The sequence below is a fragment of the Pyricularia pennisetigena genome, chromosome 3 (genome assembly GCF_004337985.1).
Source record: "Pyricularia pennisetigena strain Br36 chromosome 3, whole genome shotgun sequence".
NCBI lineage: Eukaryota > Fungi > Ascomycota > Sordariomycetes > Magnaporthales > Pyriculariaceae > Pyricularia > Pyricularia pennisetigena.
Window position 1 is genome coordinate 74814 of NC_043742.1, and position 27061 is coordinate 101874.

Sequence of the window (27061 nt, forward strand, 5' to 3'; positions counted from 1 at the left end):
AGGTTCATCTCCACTCTACGATGATCGCTCGCCTAGCCGTGAGGTGACGACCCTGCGTCACCTTCCCCGCACTTGTGCCTGCCACTACCTACTCCATATGTCATGCACGGTGACGAATCTATAAGACACCCTGCTACTTTAAAGTGCCATCCAGCAACATATGTAGTTTTTGGGTGGGGCAGAAACCAACCGCCCTGAGACTGGCCAGAAAAGCCATGGCCTGCTTGAGGGCTTTGCTTGGGGGCTTTGCTTGGGGGCTTTGCTATGCAGCTACCCACGGAAGTTACTAGTATGTGTTATTTCAAGATGTTTCAACGATCCAGCCACTCAGCCAGCCCGTCTTATCTTGGTTTTGCAACAGCTCCACGCTTTCTCCAAAAGTAGCATGATTCAAAAATTTGAAAGCGTCAAACTAGAGTTTTAGGTAAGAGAAACTACCAAATAGAAAAAATAAAAAAATAAAAAAAAATAAAACTCCCCGAAAAAACACCCAACAAAAGACAAATGAAACTTGCCAACTCATCCAACCGATCAAACTGCCGATATCTTCTTCTCCGAGAGGTTAGTTGGAGATGGCGAGGGGAAGCCTTGGTTGAACAAACTTCCCATGCATAAATAATCTTGGCTGCGCCTTTCCCACCCCTCTTTCCCTCATTGGAGCCCCTCAGATTCCTCACTTGTTGCAGCCGTCGCCCCGAAACATTTTATTGCAACAATGCCTATAGCTTAGCATGAACTTTGTAAATCCCGGGATATGTCCGGACTTTGGAAACCCCTGCGTTCGCGCAACAGCTAGGGCGCTATAAATGCATCGGGATATCGTTCGGGTTATTTGTGCCTCTTGCATTTGCTCTCTAAATCTGTTTCTTGGAACATCTATCTCTGAAAAAAAAAAAAATAATAATAATAATAAAAAATTAAATTAAATTAAATTAAAAATGGCACGGACGCAGTTTTCGGTGCCAAAACAAAGGTAACTGGCCCCAAGTCACGGTATACTTTACACTATAGACTGTCGCTGTGGGCCTTCTGCAAGCAACTTCCGTACCATCCAAATATAAATAGTAAGCGTATGAACGGATGAAAGCCGTAAAACCTTGCCCCGGATTTTTTTTTTTTTTTCACCCTGGTTGGTCGTTATTCTCAAACGTTATTAAGTTCAACCCATGTCGATGTCCCCATAAAAACGTCGCATCTTACCCCGGATCTTGGCAGGGTTGGCGTGGTAAAAGTTTCTAGGGCCGGCTTGGCGATCAAGGCAGCCTATGGACGAGCCACCATGTCTCGGATCATACCCCTGGTTCTTTCGGTGAAATCAGACGAGTAGAACTGACTGATGAAGTTAAGAAAAATATAAAAAAATTGAAATCTATGTATGCTTTATATGTAACCTTGAAAGAAATTATAAAATTATATATACATGTGTTAGCAGACCGGCCAAGGACTATAATACATGTCCTGACCTATTTGTTGATGTACTTTATCTTGAACGGCACCGTCTCGACAGCATCGTACTCCTCCTTCTTCTCACTGTCGCCAAATACCCTTAGTGCTCTGAATACAATCTTGTATTGGCCAGGAGGAGCGTACTTTCCTGAGTCCAGGATACCATCCCACCTGACAAAGCTCCTTGTTCGCGACTGGAATCGCTGAGGGAAGAATCGCAGGCTGCCCGCCGTCTTGAGCCCCAGAACCTCAGTCTCTTCAGCCGGCTGCTCCGTCTCAGTCGCATTGTCGCGGATGGCGACCACGTCAGCGCGTAGCAGAGGCGTGCCCCAGGCCAGGTTGATGCTCAGGCGCGGCATCTCCGACACGAGCACGTACTGGGTGTTGTTGGCCTCGCCTGGCGGCGGCAGGTCAAACTGGTGTCCGGCCGGGACGCGCGGCGGGTTGTCCTCGGTAAAGTTGCTTGGGATCTGGTTGGACGACAGGAAAGTCTGCTGCGGGTCCAGTGTGCGTTGAGCGTGGATACTACCCAAAATTCCCATGTACGGCAGCGAGAAGGACGAGCCATCGGTGCCATTGATGGTCACGTAACCAGAGTAGACGGGTAGGCGCCTGACGTCTAGGCCGGTGGGAGGTGTCACGGTCACGGCAATCTGCGCGTTGCCACCGGCGGCGATCTCTAGCTTCTCCTGGCTAAACTGGAGGTTGGCGTAGGTGGCCACCAGCTCGTTGGGGAAGACGGCCGGGGTGATGTCAGAGGCGTTGGTCGAGAAGGTGAAGGCCGTGGCTGCCCCGCGATGCGAGAGTGTGTACGTGACGGAGCTTGAACCGTTGTTGCTGATGGTAAAGTTCTGCACCGGCACGAAGTTGTCCGTGTCGTTGAAGGCAAGGCTGCTGGCGCTCAACAGGGTCGTGGTGTAGGCAGCATCGTAAGCCTGGAGCAGACCGGCACCCTGTTGTGGGATGGGAGCCAGATAGTTGGCTGATGCAGTGCCACTGTTGAACAAGGTCGGCTTGGCGGTCGCCGCAACAAGGTTCTCGAGGGTCTTGGGATCCTTGATGCCGCGGACGTTCATGATCAAGGCGTAAGCTCCGGCCGTCAGTGGGCAGGCCATCGAAGTGCCCGACAAGACGGCGTAGCCACCCTTGGCAAGAGGATAGGTGGACAAGATGTTTCCGCCAGGGGCGGCAACCTGAGGCTTCACCTGACCCTCGAACGTTGGGCCCCAGCTGCTGTAGGCACTGGGAGCGCCCCCCGAGGCTGAGTTGGGTGCGTTGACCAGGAACTTGGGGGCGGTCAGCGGATCAGTCATGGCCAGGGTCACATTGCGGCCAGCTGACAGCTCTGCTATCCAGGACTTGCCGGTTTCGGCATCAACGGTGGCAGCGCCAAGTATACCATCCACCGCCGCAACGCTAATGGACGCGGTTCCCGGGGCGTTGTTGTAAAAGACAATGTACTTTGCACCTTTGGCACGGACGTTGGTGGCCTTCTGCGTGAAGGCGCAGGTACCACGACGGATCAGGACGATAGAGTTGCTGAGGTCCGGGGTGTTGTCTGGCAGTGGGTTGCAGGCGTTCTGGGCGTCGTTGGTGTCGAAGTTGACAGCGTAAAGCGGCAAGGTTACATTTGCCCACTTGCTGGGCGTTCCAGCCGTGTAGGAAAAGGCGACTTCCTGGCCGCCGTCCACACGATATGTTGCGTTACTAAGGAGCTGGGGCGTGATCGAGTTGTCAAAAGAGGCGATGGCGGTAGCGCCCCTGGCATCGGCTGCCGAGCTGGAGAAGAACATTCCTGTGGCTCCGTCGTTGCCTGCCGCAAGCACACACGGGACTCCCTTTTCGACAATCCTCGTGACAGCAACAGCCCAAGCCTGCTCTGGCCAGCCCGAAGACCCGCCGATGGAAGCGGTGATCAGGTCCGCACCATCCTGATAGGCCATGTTGTAAGCCTGGATAAGAACATCGTCACTGGTTGCACCCTCGCACCCGAATACACGGTAGTGGCCCATGGTTACCCCGGTAGCAGCGCCGATGATGCCGAAAGGATTGTTAGTCTGGGCGGCAATAATGCCGCTGACATGGGTTCCATGTCCACCGCAGTCCATGGGATCGTTGTCAGGGATGGGCGTGTTGGTCCCGTTGAAGGCATCACCAACGAGATCATTTCCAAAGGATACCAGACAGTCGGGTCCAAAGCAACCACCGAGGGCGGGATGCTTGTAGTCGACCTAATAAAAAGGAGAAAAAAGAGAAAGAGAAAAAAAAAAAAAAGTTAGTCCCACAGTCCAGTTTCTTTACCACAATTTCCATGAGGTAACACTTACTCCGCTATCGATCACGGCAACCTTGACGCCCTTGCCCACAAAGCCCTTGTTCCTCAACTGGTTGACTTGAGTCATGAGATGCGGCGTGAAGGTGTCGTTGCCGTCGCTCTGGCGCCTCATAACGGCATTGGCCTGAGCGTCAGGCATGTTGCCGGCCCAGCTGACCTGGTAATCGGGAATCTTGTACTGGCGTTGGGGCCACATGCGCTTGATGGACGGCATTCCCGCTATCTTGGAAGCAGTCTCCTCAACGTGGTCGCTGTCGTGGAACTGAATCGAGGCGCCTTTGAACAGCTCAAACTTGAGATCCATCTTGACGTGCGCGTCAGATGCAATCTCGTTGCGAAATGCGTCCGTGTCCTATGGTTCGCGACAAAAGTCAACATTAGCTTGCTTGTCTGTCGACCGGCAGGTGCAGGAGACTGATGAGCTTAGACTGTCTTGGCAGTTCATCCAATCTAGGGTGTGGTGGTGGGGGGAATTCCCGTCTTACCATTTGCCCATCCTCATATTCGACAATGTAAGACCCGAGGATGATTGGCGCCTTCTCTTCGATGGGCTTGCTTGCCTCAGAGGCCAGGCAAGTTGCCGCAAGCAGCGACAGTAGTATTGCTTTACCAGCCATGACTGCGGTGAAGGGGGGCCGAGTAGTCTGTGGTAGAGCTGTGAGAGAGCGAGACAGAGACCCTCACGGATCTCGAAAATGCGGGGGGGTTTGTGCTGAGCGACTGGAGCACTCAAGTCCTTGAGGGAAAAGCAAGAAGGCGTGACGATGGACGGGCGGCGCCATGGCACCCTATATAACTTGTAGGAACTCATTGACCTGAGACCTAGTATGCAGGCCAAGCATTGAATGACAGTCCCAATCCGTGGTTCATGACTCCAGGCCGGGATATGGACGTTAACGAGGGCATGCCACCTCGCCTTCAGACGACAGGTCAGGGACCGGGGTAGCAGAAACTCAGGGGCGGTGGTGTATGGATGAAAGGGGAGCCCGCTGCAGAGTCCCGCCGAAAACGCATTTACCCGACACAGAACTACGACTGTACACGACGGTGCATGGGCCGAGTAGATCGCCCCAGACAAACTCTCGGCGAAGAAATGAAATAAGCAACGCGGCTCCGGTGGCATTGAGGACTGGGCTACCCGATTGGTCCATGCCTCGGGGGTAGACTCCATTGCTTTATTCAGAGTGGATTGTTAATGACATGGCAATCCACGGAAAGAGCTTGATGTGACCGCCACCCGTGATTTTTGAGGGGCTTGGAGGCGTCTTTATCTGTTTTGGAGGCAAATAAGATTTATTTGAGTTGTAGACGTTATACAAACCCGCGTTGCAAAGGAAGCTAAATGCCCATGATGCCGTTGAATACAGCGAAGTAGAGCTTAAACACAGCAAGCCTTTGTTCTCAAAAAAAAAAAAAAAAAAAAAGATCTATTTACTTAACCCGCCTCCCTCCTCAGGGACCTAAACTTCTAAGGTAGGCAGGTAGGTACCCACCCTACACGTCGCACCTCACCTACCTAGGTAGGTAATGACTTGCGTTTATACGTGCAGTTGAGGAAGACGCCGAGTCGTGCCTTCATCCTCCCCACCTTGTTGATTCAGGAGGGAGCATAATTAAACTGTAAATAAATTGCACCCTAATTACTACATTCAACTGCTCAAACTGGTAATCAAACCCCGACAGGCCAATCGTCAAATAAAATACCCCGCAAATATTTGTGATCCTCTGTCTCTTTGGTTCTTGGTGCGCATTGATGCGATTATCGCAGAACGAAAGCATGTTCCACTGACATGTCGCTGGTGAACCTCGGTTGCTTGCAAATCTGGGTGTGACTTGGAAGATAAAATAGATAAGAATGTAGGCAATTAGTTGTCTGCCTTTTGCCAAGCTTACGTACCGTACCTGAGAACGCACAAATGCGGGTTGCTGCCCTGACAATTGTTGCGATACGAGTAAGCATCAAGTAGCAGTCGCAGGGTGACGACTAGCCAACGCATACTGCCTATCTCTATGGTCAATGTCGACATTTGCACTGACTGCTGCGTCGCCATGATTTGAATCGAGCGTCGAGAGGCGTGGGGTCCATGACGCGTTTTCGCAAACGAGCTGCAGTGGTGTGATGACTAACCCCCTTTGGACCAATGATGGAGCTTCAATTGGCAAGTAAGTCTCTTCCTCTCTCTTGCTGGCTGGGAGCTTTACGAAGCCCCACTTTATCTTTTGTCCGAAATCAACCCTGGTCGGTTCCAATGTGTATGGCGAGCTCTGGTCTGCGAGGGAAGCTACCATCTAACCTCATCTTTCTCCCGCACGCCGGGACTTCAACGACCAACCTCCACGTTCCCCAAGGATTACAACCCTGCTATGATGATTCCGAGGACATTGCGTGCTGCTCGGGCACTGCGATTCGGCAGCTGTTCCGCGCCACGAGCAGCCAATGTCACAGCCCAGCCCTGTCGAACCCTTTCCCAGGCCTCGAGCATTACGCTATCGGTCCATCGCCTGAGAACACCATGCGCTCTGCAGCCACGTGGGGTAGCATTCTACTCGACAGCTTCACAGCCTGATGCGACAACGCCTCCCTCGCAGCAACCGACCAGCAGACCCGAGAAGCCTGACTACTTGAACGAGGCCGAGACGGAAATCTGGAACCGGCTCATGGCCGAGTTCGAGCCTGTGGAGCTTGTCGTCCAGGATATATCGGGCGGCTGCGGCTCCATGTACGGAATCGAGATCAGTTCGGACAAGTTTCGCGGCTCCGGGATGCTCAAACAGCAGCGCATGGTGAACAAAGTCCTTGCCGACTTGATGAAGGATTGGCACGGAGTGCAGTTGAGGACAAGGGTACCCTGAATGGGCTATACTTACTATCAAAGGGTCGGACAAGGAGGTTTTGGTGTTGGTGTCGTGTTGGTAGGGAGAGTGAGTCGGCACGTCAGCACTGTTTCGAAACATCCCTACGATCCCACATATCGCTAACTAAGCACATTTCATGACGCAGGACATCTTGCAACCGTGCGGTACCTGACTACCGCTTCTACTACGTCCTGGAGGACAGGAGAGTTATATACCCATACCAAGTTGGAGACGAAGCCGTGCGTGAGGGCCGCATGACTCCACATGTACAACATATCGAATTGAATATCATCACTCTTCTCACGATCTTTTCCGTCGGCAATCCTATAAACGAGGTGTTTGTTAAGAGTGCCGTCTGCTTTAAAGGGATGACTCCGCTCAGCCGCTGTTGTAGTATGCGTCATAGTTGGTTGTTCATGCTGGAGCTCCAGCTTGTGGAAGCACATGCTGCTTTCCATCGTGTCCGAGATGGGTGCGGGTGAGATGCCTTTTTTTTCTCTCTCGTCTGATGCCGAGACCAGATATAGGCAGCCTTCAGACAAGGACATAGTGGCATGTATTTTTGTATTTACGTACCACATGTGGCTTTAATTCCACTGCTTATCGGTTCTCTGGCAAACCAGCTAGAAAATCCATGGCTCCCATCTATGTTTTTCCTCACGTCGTAAGCTTTTTTTTTTTAGCCACCTTTTCATGTCTAGTCCGGATCCGGACAAGGTTCCGAGCAATTGCGTATTTGGCATTTGCCTTACTTGCCTGTAATTTTTGCCAAGCAGCGGCACCGGCCGCCGCCCCTTTTGCCGACCCATCGGAGAACTCTGGTCGAAGTGATGTGATTGGAATGATGACAGAATGCACAAAATGGATTAATACAGTCGAGTTCGGGGGGGGGTTTCCTTCCCTCCCAACTTCAGCTCCATACGCACCAGGTCCAAGTTTAGCTGTACTATTTGGAGACTGATTCCCTATTTTAATGCACTTATCTTGTTTATAGGGATTGTCCTGCAGACTCCGCGCTCCATACTTGCAATCCCCGCGATAATTCCGCTCCCCCACCGCTATGTACTACTTGCCTGCAGTATCATGTTGCATGGCCTATACCATATACAAGATTGGCTCCGGTCCACCGCTTTGCGGAGGCAGAGCTCCGATTCGCAGGCGGTAGGTTTGGGTAGCTCGCGCCCTGCATGTCAAAACTCAATTCGCTTACCAATTTGACATTGTTCGGAGAGCGAAGGGCGCCGCCTAGTGATAGTGTGTATGAGACGTGATTGAAATTTAACTATATTGTTGCATGTCTTGCTATTTTTGTAAATCTCCAAGTTGCATTCTTGAGGTCCTCATCGAAGGAGCACAGTGCGTGTGTCTTGTCCCAACTTTCAGATACTAATTACTGTATCGCCATATTAATTTAATATCTTGGCTACCTGAAAATTGTTGGCGTCTGCCGTCTACGAAAATGAAAGAACTACCATCAGAGTCCGCGCCACAAGGCCGATGGGAAAGTCAAGGCGTCAAAGACCTCAGCCCTATCGTTCAGTCAACGACGAGGACAAGTCAGAAAACTTTACCGCCCCCTGATGGAGGTAAACGAGCTTGGCTTATATGTCAGTACAAGCCTTGCCATCAGTCCTCGCTAAGCCCATCGAAACCAACTGACCGGAATGTTTTTTTTTTCTTCTTCTCTAATATTTAGGTTTTGCCGCCCATATTATGACCGCAAACACATGGGGAATTATTAATTCTTTTGGCATATTCCAGGCCTACTATGCCGACGGCTTGAAACTTCCTCCGTCACAGATATCATGGATCGGGTCTATGCAGTTTATTCTTACTACTTTCTTGGGAGTTTTTTCTGGACGCCTGGCCGATGCCGGTCATTTCCGCTTAATCCTGGCCGTTGGCACTTCACTTGTCTTCCTGGGACTGCTGGGGACTTCGTTCGGCAGCGAGTATTGGCATTTCATGCTGTCTCAAGGTGTTATCGTTGGCTTCGGAACAGGTTTAATGTGAGAACCTTACAACCCGTTTCGACAGACGTTTGTAACAGGGCGCTCTCAAACGTTGCCAGCTGACAATCACCAAATCGCAGTGCTTGTCCAATTATGTCTGTGACGTCGACGTACTTTACAAGCCGCAAGGCCATGGCCTTGGGCCTAATGGGTCTGGGAAACGTTACGGGCGGACTCGTATACCCTGCAATGGCTCGCCAGCTCATACCAAGCATCGGTTTCGCCTGGGCTCTGCGTACCATGGCCTTTGTGCAGCTGGCATCGTCCATTCCCGTCAATATGATCATGCGGGCAAGGCTGAAGACCCGGATCGAGGGCCCATTTATCGATCTGTCAGCACTCAAGGATGTTGACTTCAGCTTTTATGTCATTGGGATGGTGTTGGTGAGTTTAACCCTCGGTCACGTGGTCCTGAAACAGTTTTAGGAGAACCCACTGGCTCTGTAGATACTGACTTGTTGACGACATGAACCACCACAATGCAGGCACAAGCCGGCAACTACATAGGCGTTTACTACGTGGCGCAGTTTAGCCGCACGCAAATCGCTCCACCGCTCTCTTACCCAGATTCGCTGAACCTGCTGCTCATATTCGCCGGGGTGTCCTTTACTGGGCGCAGTCTCCCGGTTCTTTTAGGAGACCGCCTGGGCCCACTGAACATGGTCATCCCCATGATCTTCTGTAACGGCGTTGTCATCATGGGCTGGATGAGGGTCACGACGCCGGCGGGCGTCTACGGCTGGACTACTGTATTCGGCATGTGCAGCGGGGCGATTATGAGCCTCCACCCGCCGGCAACCCTGAGCCTGTCCCGAGATCCCCGCAAGTCGGGCTCCCGCATTGGTCTGGCACTTACCTTCAACAGCGCATCCATCATGATCGGCCCTCCAGTCGCGGGCGCTATCATCGCCAGCATGGGCGGAAGGTACCAGGGGGCCCAGGGATACGCTGGTTGCTTGCTCATGATGGGGGGTGCGTTGGTGTCATGTGCCAAACTTGCAAGAAAGCGGATAAATGGGGAGAAGTGGTCGGAGAAGGTCTAGGCTAGGGAAGTGGGATAAAATGCCGGGGTCCCCGAGCAATATTGTGTGCATCTAAATGCGAAAGAAATCATCGCTCACGACGCTGCAACCTTTGGGATTGCGCAAGGAGGTTTAAAACAAAAGGAGGAAAAGAAAAGTTAACTGGATAGAATAAAAAGTATATCATATCAAAGAAGCTAATAGATTTTACTCTGCCGGTATATCGGTCCAATTGAACTTGAACGTCGGCATGAAAAACACCAAAATTTTGGATCGCATCCACTAACGGGCGCAAAGGACTTGGTACGAGTGGTTGGCTTAAAGTTGAGAGAAGAAAAAGAGAGAGAGAGAAAAAAAAAAAAAAAAAAAAAAAAAATTGTTGGGTTACAAACAGTCAGACAATCTTCCAATTCGACCAATGAAGTTACGGCTTGTTTCCCAAATACGATAACGCGGAGGGGTCTTCAGGTCTTGGAAGCTCTGTACTTCTTCTAATGGACCCACTCTTGCGCCACTCAGGTCGTTGAAGATTGGTGGACGCTGGCTAGCGCAAGCCACACAGCGCACTTGACAGACAAACAGTCTGGCGCTAATTGCTAGGCATCAGTGTTTTGGAGACCTCCCCCCACCCTCTGGCATGCAAGGATCGTCAGCTAGCACCAGGCAGCAACATTTCCATCACTTCACAAACGGTTTGACTTCCACCAAAGCTGCAGTCGCCCGCTCACGACAAATGCCCGACTGCAATACCCGGCGCAGCAGAGATTACTCGAAACCTTGTCTTGGGGGTCTTGGTCCTCTTTTTGGGTGCCAGGCAGCCAGGAGCAAGCCTCCTTGTTCACGCGAAGCGGCCTAAGTACTGAGACGATTAGACACCTGAAGAATTACCACGAGAATTTTTAGCACATGTTGACATTTCTTGTGTTGTTCATCTCCTCATCATATCTCAAATCCGGCATCTTTCGTGCTCGCATTTTCTCCAGCCTACCTACTTTCTTGTCTCACCTGCAAGTGGCACATTGTTGCTGCATGGACTCTAACGCTACCCGGGCCCGCTTGCCCGCCTCCCTATCTAAATAAGCCCCGACTCGTTTTGATCAACTGTTGCCCAAAGGAAAAAAAAAAAAAATCCCCAAAGATATCAATCTTGTGGGAATGCATTTGGTCTTCTATTAAACTTGTTCACTTGGCAAGGGGTCCTTCATGATCCCCGGCCGTTGAGGTGTGCACTATCACATCCATTTCTTTCTGCTAGAGTATCGTGGTCCTCCTTGGTTAAGTCACCCCTCGATCATCGAAAGGGCCCAGCATGGAGGGCTATCTTCCCACCGGTGTGCCGGTTCAGCGGCGGCTGAGCCGGCTTTACAACGACACCAAGAAGTCGTCCGATTTCGTCAAAGAGCCCGTCTCCAATGGCGATGACCCCGAGATCAGAGCCCTGCATCGAAAGTTGCGCATTCAGAAGGACCGTCTTGTCAGCTGGGGCTTGGAATGGTCTGATAACAGCCAGTCGCAGTCGGCCGAGGTCTTGATCGACAAGTCTCTCTCCAAGGCTGGCCTCAGCGAGGTTGTGGGCAGTATCATGTCCACCATCAAGGACATCCTCGCCGAGGCAGAACCTTTGTGGCAGAGCTCTAGGCGACTGATCGGCGAGCGCGAGTCCGAGAAAAAGGGCTCGTCCAGCGGCGACCAGAAGAACATGCCCATGGTGCCTTGGGACAAGGGACGCTTTGAGGACCTGGTACGAGACCTCACAACCTCTATAGACACCCTCTTCGACCTGTCGAGGACGAGATCGACAACTTCGACCTCGCAGTCTTACAAACAGAGCGGATCCTCGGACGAGATGCGAGCCTTCGAGTCGACCCGAGTACAGACCCCCAGACAGATCGACCCCAACACCCTGACGAATCTTCGGGCGATGCAGGCGGAACCCATGTCAGAAGGTGCGTCGGAGGAAGCCAGGCCGCGTGAAATCGTCTTCATGCAGAGGCAAGCCTACTCCGAGATTGTGCCCCAGGGCAGCTCAGGGACAGGACGGCAGCCAAACGCGCCACTTTTGCTCGAGTACGCTGCTTTCGACCCTATTTACTCGACGACCGGTATCATGCCGTCGATGACCCGGTTCGAGAAGCTCTCGGCCGGTCTGCAGTCTGACACCCAAAGGCCGGGTACCTGGATCGGTCTGCCACGGCTGCTGGGCTACTTCGAGGACTATGAGCACTCCCGGCTTGGCTTGGTCTACCAGTTCCCACCCACTTTCAATCCCATCTCGTACGAGAACTTGACGCAGAACCCACTATACAGCCTCAATTCGTTGTCGGACCTGCTGAAGAGACCCGATTTCGAACCAAAGCTAGAGGCCAAGTTCCGGCTGGCCTCGAACCTGGCCAATACCGTGTTCGATATGCATGCTCGTGGGATTTCGCACGGCAACCTTATCGACACGAACATATCTTTCTGCAATGCTGTCGGCAACGACCCATCGATGAACACGGCCGACGTCGATATTCGTCGGCCATTGGTGTCCTCCTTCGACTTGTTCCCAGACTCGCCCTTTCCCGAGACCTCTGCAACGTCCTTCTCCCTCTATAGGCATCCACTCGATCCCAGAGTCACGTCAGCATCCACAGTCAGCGGAACTGCCAGCGCCAATGCCGACCCGCGCGTGTTTGATCTCTACTCGCTATCCATGATTCTCCTTTCGGTCGGATTATGGACGAATTTAGAGCTGCTTACTCCCAATCCCGCCTCTACCGAGATCCCTTCTAGCGTATTGGATCAGCTTGCAATTCGGTGTGGTACTCTGTACATGAAGGCAGTGCAAGCGTGCTGGACCGCAGCCGATAAGGAGCTGTCGGGACAGGCCCAAGGAGCGAGCGATCAGTTCATCTCCAAGGTTCAGGTCAAGGCCAGTCGATATCTCGAGGCGTGCTGCATTCTTGACGGAGTGAGTGCTCTAGAGGATAGGCTTACTGATGACTTGGGTGAACCAAAAGCGGCTCCTGCACCAGCCGCGCCGGCGGGCTCATCGAAGGGCGCCATGGAGAGGAAGTCGGCCAAGAGTGCAGAGCTATACCCCATATCAGAGCAGCAACAGCAGACCTCTATGGGGCCACCCATTTCAGGCTTTACCCAGACCACGCCTGTTGTCATTGAAGGTTAGTAGATTGCGGCGCATGGCTTCAACATGAAAGCGTCCTTCTTCTTCCAAGATCCGATTAGACATCTCACACTGATCCTTTTCCGCATCCACAGATCACCCGCTCCCGGTCGAGACCCAGATGCGGCCGCGCAAGTCGCCCAGGGCACGTCTATACCCGCACGTGCCACTTCCAGCAGAATTGGTAGAGCAGTGGAACTTGACCCTGATGCCCGAGATCAACCTAGCACTGCAGCACTTCTACAAGAAGCATCCGGAATCGGTAGAAATATCCCTCGAGTCGATCGGCGAGTCTGCCAAGGATACGCGGCCGACCGTCCTAGTCGTATGCACATCTGTAGCCAAGGTGCGTGGGATTCTCAAGAAGCGGCTTGGTTACCTCTTCGACGGCACGACGGACATCGCACTCAAAGTGTGCAAGGGTCAGATGCTGCGGTCGCGAAAGACGCCGACCAACAGCAGCCTACAGCATGGCCCACCGGTTGATGCCGCAAATGGTGAATTCCAGGAGAGGCCGGGAAACGGAGCCAGCATCGGCGCCTGGATCGGCGACCAACATCTTCCACCTGCTAGTCTCGGCGGCATAGTGATTGTGGACGACAAGCCGTACGGGATGACGGTGCATCACATGCTTGACGACCCGGACGCCGGGCTTGGCGAGTCCACAGCGACGCAGGCCCAGATTGACCAAGTGCAGGACATACTGCGAAGCAGCGCCGGTGCGGCCCAACAGAAGAAACAACAGCAAGAGATTTCCGATCTCAACGCGTCACTGTCGCAGTGGTACGCAGATCTGCAGGCCGAAGCAGCCGAGGCAGGGAGCTCATCTACAGAATCCGAATATGCCTGTGAGTTTTCCGACACGGGATCTGAGGCGTCTGGCTTGACCAGCGATTACTCGGAGAGCGACTGGGGTGGTGGTGGTGGTGGTGGTGGTGGTGGTGATGGCGCTGAAGGCGACGATTCGGATGAGGAAAAGGAGAAAGAGGATGAGTACGGGGAGCCTGGCGATATTCCAGGAGTCGAGCTTGGCTGCGGCGAGGGCTACATCATCACGCAGCCAGCATTCGATGACGTTGGGGAAGGATTTTACCCCAACGGAGAGACGGCCGATGAGGACCATTTGGATACGTGCACTCTGGGAGAGGTACATGCTTCGAGTGGAATCAGAAGGCGGACCGATGAAAAGGGGCTAGTGCACGAAATCGATTGGGCATTGATCGAGTTCGACGATCATCGAGCCCACCAGAACAATGTCATCCCCTCTACCGGTGGCGAAAACGCTCGAGGTATCCGTCCGACTACCGTTGTGGCCGCCTCGGCCCTGCCAGGCTTGGACGTGCAATGCATTGCGCGGACAAGCGGCCTTCAGAGTGGCCGCATCCTGCCCACCATCGTTTCGGTCAAGATCTACGGCCGCCAGACGGCAAGTCACTCGTACCAGATCAGCAGCACGCCATCCTTGCAGCAGTGGCACACTTCGATGCACCGACCGATGGGCATCCCAGGCGATAGCGGAGCCTGGATTGTCGAGCGGGGCGGGAGCGGCAGGCTGTGCGGTCATGTCCTGGCGTGGAGCGACCGCAAGCGCGTCGCATACCTGTGTCCGATGGACATGCTCCTCCTCGACATGGCAGAGACGCTCGAGGCGGCAGAGGTGCGCCTACCAGGAGGAGACGTCATCGTAAAAGCCATGAGCCCCGAGGAGCGCAAGCGACGCAAGCTCGAGGGAACAGTCGGCCCGTCCCAGGGGTTTGCACTCATGATTGAGCAACCCCAGTCGCCACTGGTGGCAAGGCAGGCCAGTCTCAGACAGCAGGACTTCCAACGCGAGAGATGGAACCAAGTGATGGACATGAAGCAGCAGACCCAGCAGTTTTCACAACAGAAGCCCATATCCAGGGCCAACACGGGTTTTACGGTGGACGATGACGATGTCAGCAGCGTAAGCACCGCGGGCGGCCATCCAAACCCGATGCATATGGCTTTCCAGGATCCGGTCAATGTGCCACCGTTGACACCACTCGAAATACGCAGCGCTCGACACTTCAGGGACTCGGGGGTGCACGACACCTCAGCCTCTCCCGATAAGACTGAGATGATCGATGCAGGCCTCAGGCGAGACGGGAGCGTCAGGAGCAGTGGCCTACAGGCTGCGCAGGGTGTCGATCCGTATTTGGCTAGCAGGTTTGGCGAGATGCATGTCGGCCGGGATAGCGACGAGGATGCAAGGTTGTATGCCAGGTGATGAATGCGAAATGAAGAAACAAAGAGAGAGAGAGAGAGAGAGAGAGAGAGAGAGAGAGAGAGAGAGAGAGAGAGAGAGAGAGAGAAAAGATGTATTTTTTTATGATTAACGAAATATCAGAGTTTAGGATTTTATTCATGCTGAACCGTTTCAATGTCTAGTCAGTTGACACAATAGAGTTCTTTCTACCTCCCTTTGTTTTGACTCGGGCACCACCTCATCCCTCTATCGAGCGGGGATCGCAATACGCAGTGCGTCCTACTCTTCGTCAAATGCACCATCAGGGTCCCTCTCAAGGACTCCGTCGCCATCGTCTCCATTATCGTATTCGTCTGATGCGTCCGCCTCAAAGTTCCCCTCCTCAAAATCTCCCTCCGAACCGTCATTGCTGCCAGTGTCCCCGCCAACATTGACTTTTTTGCCTCGGGCTGGAATGCATGCCGCTTTTGGTGGCCTCGGAGCAGGGCCGAGCAAACCACTGTCGTCGCCGGTCGTACTTGGGCTCTCCCCGGGAGGCAGAGGCGTCGGATGGCACCCCGGGATTACAACGGTGATGGTCCCCGTGGGGATGAAGATGATGGACGGGGCGCCGGTCGGGAGTGTGAGTGGGAATGTGATGGGCCCTGGCGGAAGTTCGGTGAGCGTTGTTACGATTTGGCATGCCACTCGATGGCAGGCGCAGAGGAGGAAGACCAGGACAAAAAGCCGTGTATTCATGATCGACATTTGTTCTCTAATGTGTCACAAAGTAAATGGTAGAGTAGTACATGGCTATGTTCATTCCTTCGTGTTTTCTGATTATCACCCTTTCTCCTGCCTTTTTTTCTTCTTTTTTCTATTGCATCAGTTACGTGTAGAAAAAGCATAACCTTCTGAGAAAGGACGAAAAGTCACGAGCATCGAATTAGAGTTTATGGCCTGGTTATGTCTGATCAACTGTCATGATACATCACACGGAGCATAATATAATTATCATATTGGGTTCTGAGGCTGCGATGGCAACAAAGCTGTAATCAAGTCCACCGATACGATCTAGCCAAGTGGCATGCTGGGGTGGACAAGTCCAAAATACGCGAGGCAAAGCTGGCATTACTACGTGAGTACCTAGGTAGGTGAGAACATAAGAGGAAGTTTCTTAAGTGGCAATATCATGGCAAAGGATGATGGGTATCACTGCAATGTGAGGGCTAAATCACAAATAGGAATATGCATAATACAGAACGACTGGGATAAAAGCAGCCTGACACGAAATATTAAAATGAGTATTCCTCCACATGTAGATGAATGCCTTGCGCCCCTGTCCCTTTGTGCACCGCCCTTTCATCCGAAAGACGCGCGACGCAGTTCCGTGTTGTGGCGACCAGTGACTTGCCTCCGCAAACCACCACCGACGTCTCGCCGCCCGTAGCCTCGACTGGATCGCGAATAAATTCTGCGATGTCTGGCCTGTTGTATGTTCTGTGTATTCGGCAGTCATCCCTGCTGTTGCCGCTGGCTCCTGATATTCGGTGACGCTGCTGCGTGTCTGCAGCGCATTCGATATCAACAGAAGTTGCCTTCTCGTTGCCCGGTCTTGGATCGTTTGATGCGGAGAGCGTATGGCCCTCGCCCTCGACGTTCCGCAGAGGATCTTCTGCTATTGGCTCGCCCTTTGTTATTGCAATTTGCACTCTCAGCTCTATTCCAGAACCCTTGGCTCGGTCACAAAACTCTTGCAGCAGCTGCACATAGTAGTCGATCTCATCTTGGAATTTAGCCGCGAGCAAGAAATCGACCCTCTTGATACACACAGTCTTTTTGGTACTGAGAACGCTCTCCAGAATCGGAAGCGTAAATGAGGCTCCAGTCGAGGCCGAGATCAGGATCAAGGTCTCGTAGACATCCCACCTCGGAGGCTGTCCGAAAGGTCCTGATACAAACACGGTGCACTTCGTGCTCCTGCCTTGGGACTGTGACCTCGCCGCATGCCGGTGGAGTCGCTTTGAGAAGCCCTTGTGTTTCCGCACGACCAGCTGGATGCTGTTGCAGATGCATGTGTCTGGCAGCTGATGCGCTGATGCAATTGTGTACGGGTGCGCCTCGATAGGCCCGACTCGAGGCATCCAAAGATACAGGTGCTGCCCTGCAGCCCATCTGAAGTGGACGTCTTTTATGGTGACCACGGTTATCGAGTCACCGACGGCACGCAACTGCGCCTGGTGACCAATGCGCTGGCCACCCTTGCACTTGGATGAATTTGGCTTGAACTTGATGTTCTGCCATACGAGCAGGACGCCGCGGGCGAACCGGTCAGAACAGATGGCAGCCACGGCGAACCACAGGTACCATTGCGCGATGGCAGGCACATGGTAGAACAGCACGACGATGAATGCGATGGCGGCGAGAATATGCTGAACCACAAACAGTTCGTACCAGGCATGGCGCAGCGGCGAGAAGGAAGTCAGGACAGACCAAGCGAGGATTGCCCACGCGCCGAAGCCATATTTGACCATGGGCATCATATCCAGCTCATCCTGGACAAAGTCGAATATAACCCACTGGCTGTAGAAGTGAAAGCCATGAATGGCCCCTGTAACCAGCATGGTGCGGGCAACCCAGCGATGCAGCCAGTTCAGTCGTTCGTGGCTGGACCCGATCATTCCTCCGAGCAGGCTCGCCTTGGTGGCGAGGAGGTACAATAGCGGTACCTGCATGACTGTCACCCAGGCGTTGCGGAAGCCGATGCGCTCCCAAAAGTAGGCGTCCTTGACGATGGCATCAGATACCGACATGTAGATGATGACGGCCCAATAAACGACAAGAATAAGGAGACGGCCGAGCGGCGGCGGCGTCGCCCACGAAAAGAATCGGCCGGAGACATAGAGTTGCGGATAACTCATCTCGCGGCCGATAGCCGTTGCAGTTGCCCATGCTTGGGATATTCGATTGCTGGGCTTTGTTGGAAACCGCCTGGACTTTTTGGAACAATCCCTTAACCTAGCGCATTCAAGCATGCAACCAGTCAGTGTCTCTCAGCTCTCCGTGCGTCAGTGTCCGGGAGACGAAATGATGATTTCTGGCGTACCTGGTGCTGAGGTCGACATGGTTCGCGACCCTGATCAGGATCAACGCCCCAACGAAGCCGGCGACCAAATACCAGTATGTCTCTGCCAGGCCCTTGTTGACACTCTGGAAACCTCCAGTCGTCCCTCCCATGCTCATCCCTCCATGGTTGTGGCTCATGTTCACTTTAACGGGCGGCGCCTTGACCGAAGGTGTATATGTCGATGTGCTTCCGAGAAAAAAGTCCGAAATTCTATGTCAAACGTGCAGATGGAACCTCTCTGTGTGCGGTTTTATTTAGTACTTATTGCGGACGAAGAGCTTGACGCTCGAGAACCTAGTATTGCTTACCTGCAGAATCAGGTTAGAACCGGTTGTCCGATTCGCTGCTTCCACCCAACAGTAAACCTGAACGTATCACACAAAAGGGCCATTCCTAGCCATCGATCGTTGCCCAGTTGGATAAGTAAGTAGGTTGGTTTGATTGTTTCCAAGATTTGTTTTGGGTGTTCAAATAACCAGACGGACAAGCGGCTGGATGTGTCAATTCGCTCACGATAGGATCGCAGCCAGAAAGCTAGGATTCGGACCAAGGATCAATTTCCTCGATTCCTTCCCCGGGAACTGGTGGCTGGTCTGCTAATGTAGACCCAAAGACAAAAGGGTTGGAAATTCCCGTATGTCGTGATACTTTCACGACAACATCCGAAACACAAGAGCAATTTAGAGAAGATTGTCTTGCTGTTCGTACCTTAGCTAGGTGTACTACACGCTAAGTTACTGACTGCGTCGTCACCTTCCAAGAGAAATCTCTTGGATCGGACACCTCTGCAGCTCTCACCACCTATCGAATGCTCTGCCAACCTGCTGCGTATCTTTGTATAGTAGAAAATAGAAACATCAAGTGTGAGCAGATCCGAGAAGGAAGGTGCTCGGCCGCCACAACTTGCTCAAAGTCTCTCACCCACCATGCTTTAGACTGCGGGTCTAGACCCTTTTGGGCGAGTCGGCGAGCAAATTGGCGGGGTTTAGTAGGGTCTTCACGCCAATGAATCCCTGATTGGTAGAAATCCTTGCCAAGGATACCCCATGTCTAGCGTAAATGGCTGGCCATGTCCCCCGCCACCTACCTTATTGGGGTGCCTAGCAACCTTAGCAACACTTTGATATGAGAAAAAGAACTGAGGAGAGATGCCGACGATACCGTAATGTTCGTGCGTGCCAACACCCTTTTGTACAAGCTGAGCAGCTTGGTCACAAAATGCGTCAACGGCGCATGTTTTATCTCTTGCCACCTGCAATACCCTTGGACAATGCCTTTGACATTGATGGAACTTAATCCTATTCTAATCAATTCGGTCATGCCGTTGTTGGGCCATACGACAATCAGATTCACGTGGTTGGGGACCCTAGCCGGCGTTGGTACTTTCAACTTTGCGCAAGTTTTCGTCCAAGCTGTATCAAAAAGCTTGGGACATTAGTTCCCCACCACTTTAGCTTCTGGACTGGCCTCGCGACTGGCCATCTTTAGTCCTCTGGCAAGCGAGCAGCATGCCATTCCAACTTGCGTTGGTTCTCGAAACAGCCTCAATAATCGAAGAGGCGTATCACTGCTTGTTTGGGAGGGGTTCTTGCTGTGCTTGTACCGTGCAATTGTTGTATTGTTGCTGCCGTTTGAGCTTGCCACATTTCCGCAGAGCCGGGTAGCACGTAGGGCGATTGCCTCCTTACAATCTCCCCTGTCAAACATCATCCTTGCTGAGAGCGGCTGCCTTTGCATTCAAAATGTAAAGCCTCCCGGCCTCCACTCTGGAGACTAGCGTATGCTCCCGTCAGCGGCTAATCAATCTCTTCGTTTTTTTTTTAAAAACCTAATTATAAGTTCATCCTTATTCCCATTTTTGACTTGACAATTTTACTCACCTTGACCTGTTCGACTCAACCACCGGTAAAACAATATATATTGGCGCAACTCTAGCACAAAGGAACACAAGGATCGACAGTTGCTGGTAGCACAACGAACCACAATGGCACCATTCAGCACCTTATTTGGAGCAGCGCTCCTCCTCGCATCCTCAGCGAGCGCACACTTCTCGCTTCTTATCCCAAAGCCATTGGGCACCGATGACGCGAAACAAGGTTCCGGACCTTGCGGCGGCTACACGGCAGACTTCTCGAAAAATACAGTATCGGATTTCCACGTCGGCGGCAGCAATGTAGGCATGCGCCTCGGCCACCCGCAAGCCATCTGGCTTTTCCGCGGCACCTTGGACCAAACAGGCCAGAACAACTGGACCCAACTATTCCCTCATGTGACGCAGAGCGGGCTGGGAAACTTTTGCGAGCCTAGCATCAGTGCGCCTGAAAGCTGGGTTGGCAAAAACGGCCTCGTTGGCGTTGTGGGCAAAGCCGAAGATGGGCTGCTATTCGCAGTAAGTCGCTCAGAATTCCTGCCTACTGGGCCGCGCTTCGTTGCCACATGCAGCGGGCATCAGGTCGCATGCGCATAACTGGGTGCTCGCCAGCTCACTGTTCGACATTTTCTGTAAATGACTTAACTGACGATCGTGCTTTCTAATACCTAGTGCGCCGCCGTCAAGTTCGTCTCTGGCGCTGCCACCCTCGACAGCGGCAGCTGCAAAAATGGATCTGCTGAGGCCCAGCTGAACGGCCAGGATTCGCAGCTCGCCCCGCTCGCCACTCTACCGTCGACATCAGGAAACAACACAGGTTCTGGCACCGGCAGCGGCACCGGCGGTAGTTCCGGATCTGGCGCAGGTAGCGGCGGTGACGCAGCTGCGCCGAAGAACGCGGCCGGCATGTTATCGCCCAGTCTTTTGGCAGTAGCTGCTGTGGCCGGATTGGGATTTGCAAACGCGCTGTAGTTGCATTATGACTTCCCGTGAGGTTTTGCAAAAGGGATTTGTATAATGGTGAAAGGGAGCTTGATGGCCTTCGTGTACATGCTTATCCATACTTGTAGTCCATTCAGAACTATTGTGTGGCACTTGGGAAATGGACGATTTTATCGACTGAAATCACCAAGTGGACTTCTGCCACACAACACCGTGATAACGCTGATAACGCTGAATTGCTTGCATTACAGTAGTATAGTTGTGAATCAAGCTGGTGTTGCGAACATTATGTGATTGATGTTGCTATCTGAGTGAAAGGAGGCTGAGCTGCCAACCTGCAAGGGTTAGGTTGGTTGGTTAATTGATGTGCCACAAGCCGCGCCACGTTTCAGGCGATAACAGCACTCCAGCCACAGATAACGCCCTTTGCTGGCAACGCGTGGGTAATAAAAAAAAAGGCATACCCCGCAAAAATTTTGCTATGCAGTACCCGCCGCCCGCAGAGCGCACGCAGAGTCTCAACCAAACAGAGGGGTCAAGCATTAAGCCAGAGCGCGTGGGAGGGGGAGGCTCTACTGCAGCTTCTTATTTTTGACTCAGAGCCAATGTCACTCCTTTCACCACTCTCCTGCGCCCGCGTCACATCGTCAATTCGCCAACTGCGAGTCCAGTTCCACCTTCGTTCTCTTCCAACGCCAGTCGTTGCCTCTACACACTATTTTAAGCACTCGACCTCCTCATCACTAGGCCGCAATCACTTGCGCGCCGCCGCCGCCCTCAATCACCAGCAAACTCGTACTGTCATCACGAACCTCCCCCGCGTCATGCCCTCTCACGCCAGCATCGATCAGCTGGCCACTCTGGCTGGCGACCTGTCACTGTCAGAGGGTAGTGATAGGTTCCCAAACTTCTACCCCGAGTCCAACCCGCTCGATGTCTACCGTGCCCATCTTACAAACATTCTCCAACCCATAACCGGCGTTGACCCCAAGATTATCTATCCCGCTGTCCAATGGACCTCTTCTCTGGACAAGGGAGACCTGGTTGTGGCCGCGCCGGCTCTCAGGGTCAAGGGCAAGAAGCCTGACGAGCTGGTGAAGGAATGGAGCGAGAAGGTAGGCTGCGCAGCCTCTCTTTTCGATATTCCATGCTCTCGGTATTGCGAGCGTTTGCCTGATGACGCCATGCTGACCCTCCCGATCTGTGATTCTTCAGTTTCCCACAGATGACCCCCTTTTCGAGAAGCCGGTGGTCACTGGATACTTTCTGCAGTTTTGGTTCAAGCCAGAACCCCTAACTCTGAACCTCATTCCCCTGATTCGCGAGCTCGGAAATGAGTACGGCAACAACAAGAGGCTTGGCCTCAAGGATCCCCAAGACCCATCAAAGGGCAATAAGAAAATCATCGTGGAGTTCTCCAGTCCCAATATTGCCAAGCCTTTCCACGCTGGACATCTTAGGAGTACAATCATCGGTGGATTCCTTGCCAACCTATACAAGGGTGCTGGTTGGGATGTGCAGAGGATAAACTATCTTGGAGATTGGGGCAAGCAGTACGGCCTCCTGGCTCTGGCCTTTGAGAGATACGGAGATGAGGAAGCGCTCAAGAAGGATCCTATCAACCACCTGTTTCAGCTTTACGTCAAGATCAACAGCGAAATGTCTGCGGAGAAGGAACAGATCGAAGCCAAGAAGAAGGCAGGAGAGGACGTCACGCAGCTGGAGCAGAACAGCTTGGACGACCAGGCTCGGGCTTATTTCAAAAAGATGGTCGACGGTGACCAGGCCGCTGTGGCGCAATGGCGCAGGTTCCGCGACCTGTCCATCGAGAGGTATAAGAAGACGTATGCGAGGCTGAACATTTGGTTCGATGAGTACAGCGGAGAGTCGCAGGTTACAGAAGAGTCCATGGCCAACGCGGCAAAAACCATCGCCGACAAGGGCATCTCGAAGGAGGATCAGGGTGCTGTTATAATCGACTTTTCAGAACACGTGCCTGGAAAGGAGGGCAAGCGGTTGGAAAAGCCCATCATCAGGAAGCGTGACGGTACAGCGCTCTACTTGACACGAGACATCAGCGAGCTGCTGGGCCGACATGAGAGGTACAAGTTCGACAAGATGATATATGTTGTTGCAAGCCAGCAGGATCTTCATTTGAAACAGCTTTTCAAGATTGTTGAGCTGATGGGACACAAGGACATCGCCGACAAGTGTCAACACATTAACTTTGGTATGGTTTTGGGAATGAGCACCAGAAAGGGAACCGTCAAGTTTCTGGATGACATTCTTCGGGATGTGGGCGACAAGATGCACGAGGTCATGCGCAAAAATGATGACAAGTACTCACAAGTCGAAAACCCGGAGGCTGTGGCAGACACACTCGGCATCAGCAGTGTCATGGTACAGGACATGACAGGCAAAAGGTGAGCGATTACGGACGGGCCTTCTCGCTGCTCTCGGCACGCGAACGCTGGTAATTACCAAGAGCGAGAGTGAAGCTGACAAAAGGTATGGCAGAATCAACAACTATACTTTCGACATGGACGCAATGACTTCGTTCGAAGGCGATACTGGTCCCTACCTCCAGTACGCACACGCCCGCGTTTGTTCCATCGCCCGGAAAGCAGGCCTCACCCCGGAAGAACTGGCAACCGCCGACCTCTCCCTCCTTCAGGAATCCCACGCGCGCCAGCTGGTCCGCATGCTCTCGCAGTGGCCGGATGTAGTACAAAACACGTACAAGACACTGGAGCCAACAACGGTGTTGACATATCTGTTTAGGATGTCACACGCGCTGAGCCAGAGCTACGACCACTTGAGGATCGTGGGCAGCGAGAAGGAGCTGATGAAGGCAAGGATGGCGTTGTATGACGCCACTAGGATCGTTTTGAGGAATGGCATGATCCTGCTGGGCTTGAACCCGGTGGAGAGGATGTAGAGAAATCCTTTGTGTGTGTGTGTGTGTGTGTGTGTTTGTGTTGTATTTTCGGGTAATGCCCTCAATAGTCTGAGGCCGGCGTGGCAAGAATACCAAGAGACGCGAAAACTATGCATACTCCCCCCTCATCGCCACAGAAATTGGGGTCATCTTCTCCAAGGATTGACATCTTGGCAGTCTACTGCGTAAGGCTGCTCACTGCGTCCAGGATCCTCTCGATGTAATATTGCACATCAAGACAAGAAAAAATAAATAAATAAAAAAATTCAACGGCTGACCACACTGTCGGTCTTTCCCCGCTCAGGCCATTGGCAGGGCCTTGAGTGGTTGCAGTAGTACCGGGCTAAGGAATGGGGAAAGACTGAGGGAGGACCTCTCTGTCATGCATCTCCTGGTCGGTATAGCCGTGTGTATACGTAGGAGGGATCGATCGATCAATGCCATCTGGCCTCGCGGCTCACCCATCCACCTCCTCGGACAAAGATACTTTGGCAGAATGCAAAAGAACACTAGACAAGTTTGACGGCTTATGGGGGTGTTAGACTACTGTAGCTTCTCTGCCCACCTTTCGTGTATATCTCGAATGATGTGGGTTTGCAGCATGGGCCGCATGTGACCAAATTTGGTGGGCTGGTTTTGTTTGATGATGACAATGTGATATGTTACTTCTTGAATTCTTTTGTTTCTTTTTGAAAGGGGGGGGGAAAGGCCTCGACTTTTGCTCAATGCCATTCACTCGGAATGGTGGCGGCCTCCAAAAGAAGCCACGGCTCGCCGCCTAGCAGCCGCTCGGGATTCCCCCAATGTAACTCCCGGTGGATGCTACACACGATGAAAGGTAACCATGAAGCCACGCCGATTTGTCGATTTTTGTTCGGTTCGGTCTTTGGGCAGATATGGGTTCATATAACCTTTGCAGATCTCGTTGATGCATCACATCTCTGGCCCATCACGCCGCATAATTTGCATGCCATGTACTCCCTCCACTCTTGGCTCGCCCTTCTGTTTTACCCATATCTCTGCTAGCACGCAATAATAATTAAACAAAATGACATGGAACAGTTGGCGCGCGAGGAGCGGTGCGGTGTATGTCCACCACTCGATCCTTTTGTTGGGGATGTAAGTGAATAGCATGTGGCTGCTATAGCTTAGCTGGTACTTGTGGCACTGGAGCTGCTTGTGGTTGGCGGGGTGGCTTATAGACTTTCAATATTTGCGAATGTCGTCACTCTCTCGTCCCCCTTTTGTAACAAAAGTTGGATTTTAAGGCGGAACCCAAAGGACCGGGGGGTTTTGTCCGCCCTGACGATCGCCGGTTACTGGGTAGAATGGTACATCTCCTTCTCACGCTACCAATCGGTCTTGACAAAAAAAGGTACAAAATTCACGGAATCAATCGAGCGGCGGTCAGTCGGTGCGCATTTTCTCACCGTCATTACATCATCAGGTGGTGACACTCTGCCCTTAGTGAGGTTTAGTGGCTTTAATATAGAAGCATGCCAAGTCGTAGGTTGGGTCCTAGGCATGCTCGGGAGCTGACGCATCAGGCTTCCACCGAAATTTCTTGTTGGAAATTTTGGCCATCCAACCAGGAGAGGGGAAACAGAACACAAGTATAGATACATACAGAAGAAGGCCGAAGAAAAGGCTGCGGCAGTAGGAAAAAACATTGGTATCAGCCTTGGAAGTCAGAAATTAAAGCAAACTGACCTACACCCTGCATGAGGTACGTACCTAGGTACCTTAAATAGGTGGATGCGGTAAATGAATATCATAGGGGGGTAGATGTTCACATATGAGTCCAGATGGCGCACACAGAGTTTTGGGCTCAAAAGCTTTGTTGATATGATACGATATATTGAATGAAGCCATTGTAAACATGGAGCGCAGATTGCGATCGTTATGGAGACAAAACAGACTTAAGATTGACTTTCCCCTTGACGGTTTGCTCCCAAAAGCCTAAACAAGCCAGTAAAAGGTGGGACGGGGGCGCGCATCGGGTCAATTGCGACGGTTCATTGCGGGTTGTTTTACGAGCTAAGCTGAAAGCGGGATCCGGCTGGAAAAGCACAGGGGAACAAATAGGCCCGTGGGTCTTTTCACCCCTGGGACCTGGAGCTAGGACGCCTAAACCTGGGCCGGTTACACGGTGACCTTTTCACTTGCCAAGGTTGATAACCAGGATGCCCCAGCAAGGTAGATAGCCAGCTAGCCGGTGCCTGAGGTGTTCGGACCGTCCATGCTTCTGCTTCTAATTTTTTTTTTTTTTTTTTTTTTTTGACAGGCCGGGATTCACAACAATGCAGTGAAGGTGCAGTTGCAGTTTGCAGGTGAGTTCGTTACTACGAAATATTAATTGCCAGACGCGCTGTTTTTGTAACCTTTCAACGGTGCAGCTTTAATGTTTTGGCATTTGGACTTATGGCAGACGATAAATAATCTGCTTAATGTGCCTACCTTAGATGATGGTCAGCCATCACGATAACAATTGGATTGATTGGATGAGCTAGGGGCGTCTCCCCTCCACGTCCATCAACCAGCAGCCCTGGAGAGCAAAGACGCTTTCTGTCCCTGTGCGGAATGTACCTTACCTACCTACCATAACAGGCCTACCTACACTACTGTAGTTTGCAGCACTAGGGAAGGAACGGCCAAGTCGGGCACGCTTGGCAGGTCGGTAGGCAGAGAAACAAAAGCTCCGCCAAGGACCTACCTACCTAGGGCGATATGGCCGATTGACTTTCATCTTTTTACTCTCCACCACCTCTTGCTTCCACCTTGGAGAGCCTCACTTGAGGAAATATGGTGTATTGAGGCGAGTATAATGCCAAACTCTCCAAAAACCCCCCTCACCCGATCTCGCAAGGTCAAGCAAAGTATCAATTAATCGCCCCCGTCCACTTTTTTTTCATCTCGCGTCCCCGGACAATTAACCGCAGGGTGGTCCCGGCAGGTGGATCCTGGATCTCGGGTACGTGGAAAAAGAAAATGCAAGGGATTGGATGAAAAGTCTCTTGATTACATGGGTTAACCCACATTCCTCTAGCTTCCATTATCTTTCACACGCGGAAGATATCGAGGGACGAGCTGTCTTCTTCTCGTATGATACCTAGGTAAAGTATCTGGGTTAAATCGGCGTGTCTT

General features: G+C 52.3%; 9 protein-coding genes across 9 annotated transcripts; 5 read left to right on the forward strand and 4 right to left on the reverse strand.

Moving 5' to 3' along the window:
• Positions 1-1463: 1463 nt before the first annotated feature.
• PpBr36_02178 (uncharacterized protein) lies at positions 1464-4568 on the reverse strand (the record flags this gene model as incomplete). Its single annotated transcript, XM_029889360.1, has 4 exons — positions 4466-4568; positions 4267-4436; positions 3774-4133; positions 1464-3677 (listed from the first exon to the last, which is right to left on the reverse strand). The coding sequence occupies exons 2-4, from the start codon at positions 4396-4398 to the stop codon at positions 1464-1466; spliced, it is 2706 nt and encodes a 901-aa protein (XP_029754054.1). The 5' UTR covers positions 4399-4436; positions 4466-4568.
• A 1580-nt stretch (positions 4569-6148) lies between these two features.
• Positions 6149-6634, forward strand: PpBr36_02179 (uncharacterized protein; the record flags this gene model as incomplete). Its single annotated transcript, XM_029889361.1, has 1 exon — positions 6149-6634. One exon carries the CDS (start codon positions 6149-6151, stop codon positions 6632-6634), a length of 486 nt encoding a protein of 161 aa, XP_029754055.1.
• Positions 6635-8096: 1462 nt separating this feature from the next.
• PpBr36_02180 (uncharacterized protein) lies at positions 8097-9692 on the forward strand (the record flags this gene model as incomplete). The annotated part of the gene is made up of 4 exons (XM_029889362.1): positions 8097-8244; positions 8334-8646; positions 8730-9033; positions 9135-9692. The coding sequence occupies 4 exons, from the start codon at positions 8097-8099 to the stop codon at positions 9690-9692; spliced, it is 1323 nt and encodes a 440-aa protein (XP_029753126.1).
• Positions 9693-10404: 712 nt separating this feature from the next.
• On the forward strand, positions 10405-15082 carry PpBr36_02181 (uncharacterized protein; the record flags this gene model as incomplete). Its single annotated transcript, XM_029889363.1, has 3 exons — positions 10405-10450; positions 10952-12832; positions 12930-15082. The coding sequence occupies 3 exons, from the start codon at positions 10405-10407 to the stop codon at positions 15080-15082; spliced, it is 4080 nt and encodes a 1359-aa protein (XP_029753125.1).
• Positions 15083-15340: 258 nt separating this feature from the next.
• Positions 15341-15799, reverse strand: PpBr36_02182 (uncharacterized protein; the record flags this gene model as incomplete). The annotated part of the gene is made up of 1 exon (XM_029889364.1): positions 15341-15799. One exon carries the CDS (start codon positions 15797-15799, stop codon positions 15341-15343), a length of 459 nt encoding a protein of 152 aa, XP_029753128.1.
• Positions 15800-16335: 536 nt separating this feature from the next.
• PpBr36_02183 (uncharacterized protein) lies at positions 16336-18568 on the reverse strand (the record flags this gene model as incomplete). The annotated part of the gene is made up of 4 exons (XM_029889365.1): positions 16336-18058; positions 18147-18377; positions 18462-18475; positions 18548-18568. 4 exons carry the CDS (start codon positions 18566-18568, stop codon positions 16336-16338), a joined length of 1989 nt encoding a protein of 662 aa, XP_029753127.1.
• A 400-nt stretch (positions 18569-18968) lies between these two features.
• Positions 18969-19178, reverse strand: PpBr36_02184 (uncharacterized protein; the record flags this gene model as incomplete). Its single annotated transcript, XM_029889366.1, has 1 exon — positions 18969-19178. A coding segment is annotated over one exon (210 nt), but the record flags the coding sequence as incomplete, so codon positions are not given.
• Positions 19179-20151: 973 nt separating this feature from the next.
• PpBr36_02185 (uncharacterized protein) lies at positions 20152-21009 on the forward strand (the record flags this gene model as incomplete). Its single annotated transcript, XM_029889367.1, has 2 exons — positions 20152-20556; positions 20710-21009. The coding sequence occupies 2 exons, from the start codon at positions 20152-20154 to the stop codon at positions 21007-21009; spliced, it is 705 nt and encodes a 234-aa protein (XP_029753129.1).
• Positions 21010-21584: 575 nt separating this feature from the next.
• On the forward strand, positions 21585-23917 carry PpBr36_02186 (uncharacterized protein; the record flags this gene model as incomplete). The annotated part of the gene is made up of 3 exons (XM_029889368.1): positions 21585-22094; positions 22195-23402; positions 23497-23917. 3 exons carry the CDS (start codon positions 21585-21587, stop codon positions 23915-23917), a joined length of 2139 nt encoding a protein of 712 aa, XP_029753132.1.
• Between the last annotated feature and the right edge of the window lie 3144 nt (positions 23918-27061).